The sequence below is a fragment of the Sphaeramia orbicularis genome, chromosome 16 (assembly GCF_902148855.1).
Source record: "Sphaeramia orbicularis chromosome 16, fSphaOr1.1, whole genome shotgun sequence".
In the NCBI taxonomy this organism is placed as follows: domain Eukaryota; kingdom Metazoa; phylum Chordata; class Actinopteri; order Kurtiformes; family Apogonidae; genus Sphaeramia; species Sphaeramia orbicularis.
The window spans coordinates 3,180,026-3,193,471 of record NC_043972.1 but is presented as its reverse complement, the minus strand read 5'-3'; the positions used below and the strand labels follow the sequence as shown (position 1 = coordinate 3,193,471).

Genomic DNA, 13,446 nt, shown 5'->3' with positions numbered 1-13,446 from the left:
ACATCAGTCCAGTTCTCAGGTCTCTACACTGGACCACATCAGTCCAGTTCTCAGGTCTCTACTCTGGACCACATCAGTCCAGTTCTCAAGTCTCTACACTGGACCACATCAGTCCACATCAGTCCAGTTCTCAGGTCTCTACACTGGACCACATCAGTCCAGTTCTCAGGTCTCTACACTGGACCACATCAGTCCAGTTCTCAGGTCTCTACACTGGACCACATCAGTCCAGTTCTCAGGTCTCTACACTGGACCACATCAGTCCACATCAGTCCAGTTCTCAGGTCTCTACACTGGACCACATCAGTCCAGTTCTCAGGTCTCTACACTGGACCACATCAGTCCACATCAGTCCAGTTCTCAGGTCTCTACACTGGACCACATCAGTCCAGTTCTCAGGTCTCTACACTGGACCACATCAGTCCAGTTCTCAGGTCTCTACTCTGGACCACATCAGTCCAGTTCTCAGGTCTCTTCACTGGACCACATCAGTCCAGTTCTCAGGTCTCTACTCTGGACCACATCAGTCCAGTTCTCAGGTCTCTACACTGGACCACATCAGTCCAGTTCTCAGGTCTCTACTCTGGACCACATCAGTCCAGTTCTCAGGTCTCTACACTGGACCACATCAGTCCAGTTCTCAGGTCTCTACTCTGGACCACATCAGTCCAGTTCTCAAGTCTCTACACTGGACCACATCAGTCCACATCAGTCCAGTTCTCAGGTCTCTACACTGGACCACATCAGTCCAGTTCTCAGGTCTCTACACTGGACCACATCAGTCCAGTTCTCAGGTCTCTACACTGGACCACATCAGTCCAGTTCTCAGGTCTCTACACTGGACCACATCAGTCCACATCAGTCCAGTTCTCAGGTCTCTACACTGGACCACATCAGTCCACATCAGTCCAGTTCTCAGGTCTCTTCACTGGACCACATCAGTCCAGTTCTCAGGTCTCTACACTGGACCACATCAGTCCAGTTCTCAGGTCTCTACACTGGACCACATCAGTCCAGTTCTCAGGTCTCTACACTGGACCACATCAGTCCAGTTCTCAGGTCTCTACTCTGGACCACATCAGTCCAGTTCTCAAGTCTCTACACTGGACCACATCAGTCCACATCAGTCCAGTTCTCAGGTCTCTACACTGGACCACATCAGTCCAGTTCTCAGGTCTCTACACTGGACCACATCAGTCCAGTTCTCAGGTCTCTACACTGGACCACATCAGTCCAGTTCTCAGGTCTCTACACTGGACCACATCAGTCCACATCAGTCCAGTTCTCAGGTCTCTACACTGGACCACATCAGTCCAGTTCTCAGGTCTCTACACTGGACCACATCAGTCCACATCAGTCCAGTTCTCAGGTCTCTACACTGGACCACATCAGTCCAGTTCTCAGGTCTCTACACTGGACCACATCAGTCCAGTTCTCAGGTCTCTACTCTGGACCACATCAGTCCAGTTCTCAGGTCTCTTCACTGGACCACATCAGTCCAGTTCTCAGGTCTCTACACTGGACCACATCAGTCCAGTTCTCAGGTCTCTACTCTGGACCACATCAGTCCAGTTCTCAGGTCTCTACACTGGACCACATCAGTCCAGTTCTCAGGTCTCTACACTGGACCACATCAGTCCAGTTCTCAGGTCTCTACACTGGACCACATCAGTCCAGTTCTCAGGTCTCTACACTGGACCACATCAGTCCAGTTCTCAGGTCTCTACACTGGACCACATCAGTCCACATCAGTCCAGTTCTCAGGTCTCTACACTGGACCACATCAGTCCAGTTCTCAGGTCTCTACACTGGACCACATCAGTCCAGTTCTCAGGTCTCTACACTGGACCACATCAGTCCAGTTCTCAGGTCTCTACACTGGACCACATCAGTCCACATCAGTCCAGTTCTCAGGTCTCTACACTGGACCACATCAGTCCAGTTCTCAGGTCTCTACACTGGACCACATCAGTCCACATCAGTCCAGTTCTCAGGTCTCTACACTGGACCACATCAGTCCAGTTCTCAGGTCTCTACACTGGACCACATCAGTCCAGTTCTCAGGTCTCTACTCTGGACCACATCAGTCCAGTTCTCAGGTCTCTTCACTGGACCACATCAGTCCAGTTCTCAGGTCTCTACACTGGACCACATCAGTCCAGTTCTCAGGTCTCTACTCTGGACCACATCAGTCCAGTTCTCAGGTCTCTACACTGGACCACATCAGTCCAGTTCTCAGGTCTCTACACTGGACCACATCAGTCCAGTTCTCAGGTCTCTACACTGGACCACATCAGTCCAGTTCTCAGGTCTCTACACTGGACCACATCAGTCCAGTTCTCAGGTCTCTACACTGGACCACATCAGTCCACATCAGTCCAGTTCTCAGGTCTCTACACTGGACCACATCAGTCCAGTTCTCAGGTCTCTACTCTGGACCACATCAGTCCAGTTCTCAGGTCTCTACACTGGACCACATCAGTCCAGTTCTCAGGTCTCTACTCTGGACCACATCAGTCCAGTTCTCAGGTCTCTACACTGGACCACATCAGTCCAGTTCTCAGGTCTCTACACTGGACCACATCAGTCCAGTTCTCAGGTCTCTACACTGGACCACATCAGTCCAGTTCTCAGGTCTCTACACTGGACCACATCAGTCCACATCAGTCCAGTTCTCAGGTCTCTACACTGGACCACATCAGTCCAGTTCTCAGGTCTCTACACTGGACCACATCAGTCCAGTTCTCAGGTCTCTACACTGGACCACATCAGTCCAGTTCTCAGGTCTCTACACTGGACCACATCAGTCCAGTTCTCAGGTCTCTACACTGGACCACATCAGTCCAGTTCTCAGGTCTCTACACTGGACCACATCAGTCCACATCAGTCCAGTTCTCAGGTCTCTACACTGGACCACATCAGTCCAGTTCTCAGGTCTCTACACTGGACCACATCAGTCCAGTTCTCAGGTCTCTACTCTGGACCACATCAGTCCAGTTCTCAGGTCTCTTCACTGGACCACATCAGTCCAGTTGTCAGGTCTCTACACTGGACCACATCAGTCCAGTTCTCAGGTCTCTACTCTGGACCACATCAGTCCAGTTCTCAGGTCTCTACACTGGACCACATCAGTCCAGTTCTCAGGTCTCTACACTGGACCACATCAGTCCAGTTCTCAGGTCTCTACACTGGACCACATCAGTCCAGTTCTCAGGTCTCTACACTGGACCACATCAGTCCACATCAGTCCAGTTCTCAGGTCTCTACACTGGACCACATCAGTCCAGTTCTCAGGTCTCTACTCTGGACCACATCAGTCCAGTTCTCAGGTCTCTACACTGGACCACATCAGTCCAGTTCTCAGGTCTCTACTCTGGACCACATCAGTCCAGTTCTCAGGTCTCTACACTGGACCACATCAGTCCAGTTCTCAGGTCTCTACACTGGACCACATCAGTCCAGTTCTCAGGTCTCTACTCTGGACCACATCAGTCCAGTTCTCAGGTCTCTACACTGGACCACATCAGTCCACATCAGTCCAGTTCTCAGGTCTCTACACTGGACCACATCAGTCCAGTTCTCAGGTCTCTACACTGGACCACATCAGTCCAGTTCTCAGGTCTCTACACTGGACCACATCAGTCCACATCAGTCCAGTTCTCAGGTCTCTACACTGGACCACATCAGTCCAGTTCTCAGGTCTCTACACTGGACCACATCAGTCCACATCAGTCCAGTTCTCAGGTCTCTTCACTGGACCACATCAGTCCAGTTCTCAGGTCTCTACACTGGACCACATCAGTCCAGTTCTCAGGTCTCTACACTGGACCACATCAGTCCAGTTCTCAGGTCTCTACACTGGACCACATCAGTCCAGTTCTCAGGTCTCTACTCTGGACCACATCAGTCCAGTTCTCAAGTCTCTACACTGGACCACATCAGTCCACATCAGTCCAGTTCTCAGGTCTCTACACTGGACCACATCAGTCCAGTTCTCAGGTCTCTACACTGGACCACATCAGTCCAGTTCTCAGGTCTCTACACTGGACCACATCAGTCCAGTTCTCAGGTCTCTACACTGGACCACATCAGTCCACATCAGTCCAGTTCTCAGGTCTCTACACTGGACCACATCAGTCCAGTTCTCAGGTCTCTACACTGGACCACATCAGTCCACATCAGTCCAGTTCTCAGGTCTCTACACTGGACCACATCAGTCCAGTTCTCAGGTCTCTACACTGGACCACATCAGTCCAGTTCTCAGGTCTCTACTCTGGACCACATCAGTCCAGTTCTCAGGTCTCTTCACTGGACCACATCAGTCCAGTTCTCAGGTCTCTACACTGGACCACATCAGTCCAGTTCTCAGGTCTCTACTCTGGACCACATCAGTCCAGTTCTCAGGTCTCTACACTGGACCACATCAGTCCAGTTCTCAGGTCTCTACACTGGACCACATCAGTCCAGTTCTCAGGTCTCTACACTGGACCACATCAGTCCAGTTCTCAGGTCTCTACACTGGACCACATCAGTCCAGTTCTCAGGTCTCTACACTGGACCACATCAGTCCACATCAGTCCAGTTCTCAGGTCTCTACACTGGACCACATCAGTCCAGTTCTCAGGTCTCTACTCTGGACCACATCAGTCCAGTTCTCAGGTCTCTACACTGGACCACATCAGTCCAGTTCTCAGGTCTCTACTCTGGACCACATCAGTCCAGTTCTCAGGTCTCTACACTGGACCACATCAGTCCAGTTCTCAGGTCTCTACACTGGACCACATCAGTCCAGTTCTCAGGTCTCTACACTGGACCACATCAGTCCAGTTCTCAGGTCTCTACACTGGACCACATCAGTCCACATCAGTCCAGTTCTCAGGTCTCTACACTGGACCACATCAGTCCAGTTGTCAGGTCTCTACACTGGACCACATCAGTCCAGTTCTCAGGTCTCTACACTGGACCACATCAGTCCAGTTCTCAGGTCTCTACACTGGCTCCCTGTCTCTCAGAGAATAGACTTTCAAATTCTCCTGCTAACATATAAAGCACTGAATGGTTTAGGCCCAAAATCCATCAGAGACCTTCTAGTCCAGTATGACCCATCCAGACCACTCAGGTGGTCTGGTGCAGGTCTGCTCTGGGTTCCCAAAGTCAGAACTAAACCTGGAGAATCGGCATTCAGTTTCTATGCTCCGTAGATCTGGAACAAACTACCAGAAAATATCAGGTCTGAGATCTGAGAGTCTGAGTTCTGTTCAGTCCAGGTTCCAGACTCACCTGTTCACTGGGTTCTGGTTCCGGTTCCAGACTCACCTGTTCACTGGGTTCTGGTTCCGGTTCCAGACTCACCTGTTCACTGGGTTCTGGTTCCGGTTCCAGACTCACCTGTTCACTGCTGCTGCTGACTAAAAGGCTTTTGACTTTTTAAATTTTATATTCTCTTTTGAAACTCTGCACTGCAACTCTGACTCTAATATGTGTGTGTTTTTATTTTTATTTTTTATTTTTTTGGATTTTATGTGTTGTTTTCTTACTTGCTGTTTTTAATCACCTTTTACATGTTTCTTTTATAATGTTTTAAATGTGTTTCTTTTTCCCTGTCGTTGAATTTCAATGTCCTGTGTGAAGCCCCTTGAATTGCCTCATTGCTGAAATGTGTGATACAAATAAACTTGCCTTGCCTTATATTTTCTGTGAGCTGTTTGTTTTGTTTTTTGTTTTTTTCTTTTACCTGCCAATGGGACTCAAGATGGAAATTAGCTGTATGGTTATAATCTCTTGTATTTACATGTAAATGTTCATTAATACGAACGATCCCATTTTAAAAATAAATAAATCATTCATTCATTCATACTGATCTAAAACGTTCAGTATCTATTGATCCACTAATCCTATCAATACATGTAAATAACTGAGGTAAAATGCAGTTCTTCATCTTTTCGTGGTCATCAGATACAGTATGACCCATTTGGACGTTCAGAGGCTCCGTTGTTACCATGGAAACACCGTCATCTTCTACAGCACTGATTCACAAGTTAAACTAAATGACAGTGGTTATATTATATGTACTTGTTTTTATGTTCAGTTAATGATATATTTTGGTGGAAAAGTCACTTTTTCTCCAGTTTTCTCAGTTTTGATATAAAAACCTTTTAATTTACTCTGAGCTTTTTTTTTTTTGTTACTTTATTTTTATTATTTGAATTCTGTACAATACAAACGTAAGGGACATTTGGGATACACTGATCATAAAAAACCTTGTGACGCTGAAATGAAAATTATCAATTTTTCCCATTTATCATGACACTGAATCCTCAATCGAAGGGTCAGAATCTCCATCTTAAATATTCCATTCACAGTTTGTATCCAGTCGTTAGTTGTAGGTGGTTCTAATCTGCACCATTTTTTGGTAATATCCTTTTTCCAGGCTGCTAATAGTATTTTAACCCTTTCATGCATGAATTGTGAGAACATTAGTCAAGATTTTTTTCTTCAGGGTTTTTATTCTTCCTTAGCCATGAAAAAAACACAATGCAATCGAGGTTTTTTTTTTTCCTATGGAGTTACAAAAATATCCATGCATTTAATTTCTGAAGTAAAGAAACATGTGTTTAAAACCCAATATCAAAAAGTTATATGAAAACAATGAAATAAAAACATTTTTAATGCTGCTATTCTGATGTCTTCTCACATTTTAACATATTCAGGAACCAGGAATGTGCGCTGTTTTTATTTTTCTTTTATTTTATTGTATTTCTGTTCTTATTTTTTATTTTATTGTATTTCAAATTTCATTTTATTTCTTGCACTTCAAAAATTCTATCTATAATCAAATATTTTAATGTGCGCTGTTTTTATTTTTATTTTATTGTATTTCTCTCAAATTTCATTTTATTTCTTGATGTATAATCAAATCTTAATGTATTTTAATCTTGTATTTTTTCAATCAATGTGAAGCACTTTGGGCTACAATTTCTGTATGAAAGGTGCTATACAAATAAAGTTTATTATTATTATTATTATTATTATTATTATTATTATTATTATTATTATTATTATTATTATTATTATTATTATATTCTAATGCTAGTAATTACTCACTTCATGGAGATAATATGCAAAAAAAAACTTCTTGTCCAACAAATAACAATTGATTTACACTTAAACATGTTAGTGCAGATCAGGTTTATCAAGAACAGCAAAGTTACAGTAATGGTCTGAATGTCAGTGTATGGGATGGTGCATAAGTGTCCACTGTGTTGGCTGATATAGAACTAAAACAACAAAACCCATGAATATACAAGAGAACAGCTGGAGAAGAACTGACCACTGGAGTGACCACTGTGCATGAAAGGGTTAAACAAATATCTATCATTTTTATTACATTATTACCAATAATACATCCAAAATACATCACCAAACATGTTTTAGGAATTGCATAACCCAATATCTTAACAACTGTTGAATATGCATTGTCCCAAAATGATGCAAATTTAGGACATAACCAAAACACATGTACATGATTTACACTGACAACTCCACATTCTCTCCAACAAGGTTGAACTCTGGACACGTACTTAGCTGTAATTTTAGGAGTTATGATGAATCGAATTATATTTTTTCAAACAATGTTCCCTCCTTATTCTTGAAGAAGTGGTGGACTAATTTACTCTGAGCTTTAATGAAAATCTACATTATCAGTCAATGAAATATAGGAACATGCCAGATTTTCACCCGAAAATACAAAATGCAAAAGAAAGTGTTATGATGAATAATGATGGATTACTTAGGAAAGGTTAAATGGACTGAAAAAAATCACCAGAGATTTAAAAGGGTTAGAATCTTTTTTTTGTTTTTTTTACACCACAAACTTGGAAACCTACCAGAACTCTGACCTTAGGATAAAATTTTCCTAATTCTGAGAGAGCTATTATCAAAGTTTTACATCTTTAACCCTTTCATGCATGAGTCATGAGAACCTTAGTTGAGGTGTTTTGGGTTTTTTTTTGTGTGTGTTTTTATTACTCCTTAGACATGAAAAAAACTATGAGATTGAGGTTTTTTTTTTCCATAGATTTACAAAAATGTCCACTCAGCTACACCATGAATTTTATTCTTGAAGCAAAGAAACATGTATTTAAAACCCAATATGATAAAGTGATACGAAAACAATGAAATGAAACCATGTTTAATGCAGCTAATCTGACGTTTTCTCACATTTTAACATATTCTAATACTAGTTATTTCTCACTTCATGGAGATAATATGCAAAAAATAACAATTAACAATTGATTTCCACTCAAGAACCAATCAAGAACAGCAAAGTTACAATAATTGTATGAATTGCAGTTTATAAAATGATGCAGAAGTGTCCACTGTGTTGGCTGATATGGAACTAAAACAACAAAACCCATGAATATACAAGAGAACAGCTGGAGAAGAACTGTCCACTGGAGTGACCACTGGAGTGACCACTATGCATGAAAGGGCTAAAATCTTAAATCATGACTTAAAAACATGTAATTTGATATTTACTGAAATTTGCAAAAACACATGCCATTAAAAACCCCTTTAGCCCTATCAGCCCGCCCACGGGCCGAAAAAATTATATTAATATTCATCTACTATAAAAATATAATAAATCAGGACAATGGATGTTTTTTTCAACTTTTGCTCAAAGTTTAGACCCTAATGTTAATAAAAGTACATCAAAAGTGTATTTTAGTGCAAACTTTAATGTTCAAACATGATTTTTAATCTTTGTGGGGTGAAATATACGCTATTAAAAATCTCCGACACGAACAATTAATTTATTCATATCATCATCAATCCAGCCGAAAAAAAAAAACAGGCGAGGATAAAAAATTCAAATTTCTCTTTTAGTTTGTTCCAGTTTACTCAGGCATAGTAATAGATACAATATTTTAGACAATGGGAATAGATTCTGTGAGGTCTGTAAATGTCCACAGACACCAAGAACATCCATATGAACCTTATGATTGTGAAGGAATTCTTCATTTACTTTGGGTTTGTCTGTTTAGGCGTTTTTCCCCTGAAAATATGGTCAGGGTTTAACAGGTTAAATAGACTTAAACTCCTGTAAATGAGTGTAAAGTAGGTCAGTTCTTACCTTTTTTCAGCTGGATGTCAGTGACAGTCCCTTCACTCAGGCAGACTGTGGCCCCTGCTGGTCCCCTGGCCCCTTATAAACCCTCCCCTTATATCAGGCTCCTACCGGCCCCGGGGTCAGGCTGTCAAACATTTCCTGACTCCGTGCCAGGAGAGCTGACAAATTAATTTTTCTCGCTGACAAGCAACTAGAATTAACCTCAATTTATTGATCCGGCTCCAGGAATGCACAGCAGGGTTCAACGGGCACAAAGGCAGCGTGATGAAACGGGAAAACTCCTGTTGTGTGTGTTTTGGAATCTCCAAGCAAACACCCCCGACGTTACACAAGGATATTCTGCTTCCATGTTAGGCCCGTGCCCTGTTGTGCAGAATCTAACTTTAAGCTACTTGCAACCTGGCATGTGGCCAGATTTATTATTACTCTAATCCAGGGTTGTCTGAAAAATGTTAATCCCATCACCTCGTCATGTTCATTGGATAAATTGTCCGTGGTACAAACTTCCTGTCCCTTTGAGCACTGGCGTGAGGCGAAGCTCTGATACAGTCGCATGAAAAAAAAAAAAGTCAAAGCTCTTTATTTCCAACTTTTTTAGCTGCAGGTATGAGTAGAATGTTCACTGTTTCATCCAGGATTATTACAGTTAAAGCACAGTCTGTGCAGAAGGCTTCAGCCAAAGTTAGATTTGTTTTTTTATGAACACACATACTGTTTGCACTTTTCACTTTCTGTATTAACATACAACCAGAATCAGAATTCACAATCAGAATTGCCTTTATTGTCATTTGACAGCACAGAGTACATCAAACCAAATTGAGATCAATAACACTGGGTTACAAAAAAGTGTTTTTTGCAAGTTGTCTAGGTTTTTTCAACTGAATTAGGACCATTTTGCACCGCTAATCACATGTGTTTTTCTCAATCAGGTCAGGGTTTTTTTTGCTAATTTGATTTTGAAAAATTTGATCTTCTCACAATCTGCGCCCAAACTTTATCTTGGTCACCAAGTTTAATACCAAAATAAGATTGGTAAGCACACTTTATGAAACTTGTGACTTGATTCCTGTTAGGTACAATGGTGTATTCAGCGCAGATGTAGCAGAATACGTCAGGCTTATTTTTGCAAGATCTTCTAGTCGAAGCCATTTTATTCACCTGTAATATTAAAAAAAACCATTAATCATAAATTGGCAAAAGTAAAATCTTCAGAACTCGTTTATTGCAAGAAATATGAAAGAATTTTGTATCATATGATGTGAAAATGCCCATAAATGTAAGCAAAAATGTTCAAAAGCCAATATGTAGCATAGTTCAGAAAGTTGACCTGATTGAGCAAAATGAATGTGATTTTTGGATTCAGCACCAAAATTATCCTAAATCAGCTCAAAAAACTGAAACAATAAATTAGTTGTTGACCAGTGTGATTAGGGACATGGGGCTGCTGCTCCTCACTGGTGCGCCACCACTGAAGCCTATTCTTCAAAATTTGCAGTGAAGAACAGAGGATAATGCAAAGCACAAATCTAAGACGTCATACAGTTTTCACACATTACATGTGGACACATGCTGGTACTATGTCTCCTATAGGATATGTTGGAGATATAGAAAGCATTAAAGGAGTGATATTTAGCTTTTTTTCCATTTTAAATGGAATTATCCATTTTAAAACATTTCCCTGTGGTCTACATAAACTGTAAATGCTTTGCTTGGGTTGGAATTCTTCATTAATTCAACTCCACAGGTCCATCTTCAACACTATTTCTGAGAAATTACACCAGAAAGGTCATTTTGAGCGCTGGCCCTTTAAATGCAAATAAGACACTTCAGGCCCCGCCCCCTCCAGGTTGCTGGCTGTGCTGCTCTGTCCTGTTTAGCCACTTGTGTTTGTTAATACAACCAACAGCTCCAAGTTTAGACATATTTTCAGTTTTTACTGCAACTGCTACTGACAACAATTATGGTGTACTTGGAGAAATGTTTTTGACCTTATATGGGCAAATGTCCTGATGTAACTAGTTATATACATAATAAATTAAGCAGGAATTAAAACAGGTTGTAGAAATCCACTTGATTTTTGTCAAAATGAATATAAAGATAGCTGTGCAGCATCCGGAGGGTTCAAATTCAAACTTTTGGAGCTATTAGGGTCCAAATACACAAATAAATGAACCAAAGACTAATAAAAGTGGGTTTAGTAAAATATGAGCCCTTTAAAAATAAACACGTTATTTGCACTTAACATGTCTTTAAAGGGTTTTGTTTGTTTAAGTTTATTTCAGACACAAACATAATACAAAACATAGGGGAAAAAAGGAGAAAAACAAAAGAAACAAAACTAAACAAAAAAATCATAATAAAAATAAATAAATAAATGAATAAATAAATAAATAAATAAATAAATAAAAATAGAGCTATAAATAGAAAATATTTATATTTAATATTTGTACTTTCAAATGTTCTCAGTTCATCTCTGTTCAGCAGAAATATCAATTAACACAAGAAAGAAAGAAAGAAAGAAAGAAAGAAAGAAAGAAAGAAAGAAAGAAAGAAAGAAAGAAAGAAAGAAAGAAAGACAGAAAGAAAGAAAAGGATCTGTGTCATGTTTGCAGTGGTTGTAAATAATCAAGCAAAAAATGTTTATTTAGACTAGTGAGTTTCTAGTAGTTAAAATGTATTTAGCTAAAAACAATTTCAGTGATTTTATCAGAAATTTATTACATTTATTTGTCATTTATGAGTCATGATGCCACAACAATCATACACCATATATTTAAACATGTCAGAATTATTTAGCCAGGAATTAATTGTGTGTGGGATAATCCCTTAAAAGTATAGCTAATCTGACAGAAAACAGCTTTTAAAATGAATAATCCTTCAACACTTTCATTACATAGACAGAGACTAGTTTCCAGCATGTTATTTCCCTTGGTCACAGTGTTTTTGCGGTCATCCACTTCGATAGGTGGCGATGTTACAAAAAACATCACACTGCGGTGTTGAAAGTGCAGACTCCTCCCCTACTGCTGCAGGAACACAGAGACTGAGCATCCAGTTCTGACAGTACACCGATGTCTTTTACAGACAAAAAGATGTGATTTAATCTGTTTGCAATCCTTTCTATGCCCACGCTATTCATGGTTAGACTGTTTAATAAACGGAATTCACGATAAAACAATTTTTATACGGAGTAAGATGGTTAATTAATCGTTTATGTGTCACTAGGTGTAGTAAACAAATCAGAGTCTAGTTTATGCTGTGCGCGTTCCCGTGACGCTTGTACGGCAGGAACAAGCTACTTTTTTCCTTTGATACATTCTAATCATTTATATTTACTTTTGTAGCTATTACATAATACCTCACATCTCATGTGTTAATACTGACCGTGTATTATCTATTTAAAATTTAGTTAAATATTAGTAATTTACGCGGGAGGTCAAAGGTTACAAACAAAATGGCGGAACCCTCTCCGTCTGCGGACACGATTCTGTGAGCAGCCGGGTAGAGGAGTTTATTTGGATGGTTTGATGCACAGAGGCTGCAGAAGTTGTCATATGGAGCCACACTGGTTTTTTTTTTTACACCATCAGCTACCGGTTAAGGCTGGTTTGAGCAAAATTTACGGATAAGTTCATTGTCACTGCAGTGAAAACATTGCTGCAGTCACTGGGGGATGTAAACGGAAGATAGCGCATTCATTTTCATACAGTGACTTGTACAGTTACTCTGTTTTTATACAGTATTCTCGTACAGGAGAGGATACCGTCGTGTTTTATACAGTCTGGAGCAAGTTAGCTGGATATTTCGCCAGCAAAGAAGCCGGACTGTGGAGAAGGACCCAGTACGGAGCTGTGTTATGGAGTTTTAACTTCAGTCAAAACAACAACAAACGAAGATGAACAGGAAGAAGGATAAAGGCTTTGAGAGCCCGCGTCCCTTTAAATTATAAGTATTTTTTTCCCCTACCTACCAATTGGTAAACATATGAAGTGGTTTTTAGTTCTGTTTTTAAGTAAAGTTAGCTAATACTTGCAGCATTAGTCACCATTATAAACAGTAACCATTCAGTAGTAACAGTACTACTAGCACACTGAAAATACTGCACTACTTATACAATATATGCATGCAAAACCTCAAGAAAAGCATGGAAATATTACCATTGGTTATATATTTAAAGTATGAAAAGGATAAGTACTCATTGTGCAGTGAAATTGTTTCTGCCAGTGTTTCATATATACTGTTTTGGGTTTATATGTTTACAACTGTAGATGGTAAAAGTTGAGTTCATTTATACTCTATTTACACACTGTACACTT

General features: G+C 40.6%; 2 protein-coding genes across 3 annotated transcripts in view; one reads left to right on the top strand and one right to left on the bottom strand.

Annotated features, from left to right (window-relative positions):
- Positions 1-9,215, bottom strand: part of cndp1 (carnosine dipeptidase 1) — a 49,219-nt gene extending 40,004 nt beyond the window's left edge. The window contains exon 1 of one of the 2 annotated variants that reach the window (XM_030158665.1): positions 9,134-9,215. The gene's annotated coding sequence lies outside the window, so the exon portion shown is untranslated. The remainder of the gene's footprint in view (positions 1-9,133) is intronic. The other variant, XM_030158666.1, reaches the window with a different exon arrangement.
- A 3,348-nt stretch (positions 9,216-12,563) lies between these two features.
- taf2 (TAF2 RNA polymerase II, TATA box binding protein (TBP)-associated factor) overlaps positions 12,564-13,446 on the top strand; it is a 47,013-nt gene continuing 46,130 nt past the window's right edge. Inside the window, exon 1 of the mRNA XM_030158677.1 lies at positions 12,564-13,075. Coding sequence (XP_030014537.1) covers positions 13,026-13,075 — 50 coding nt within the window. The 5' untranslated portion in view covers positions 12,564-13,025. The remainder of the gene's footprint in view (positions 13,076-13,446) is intronic.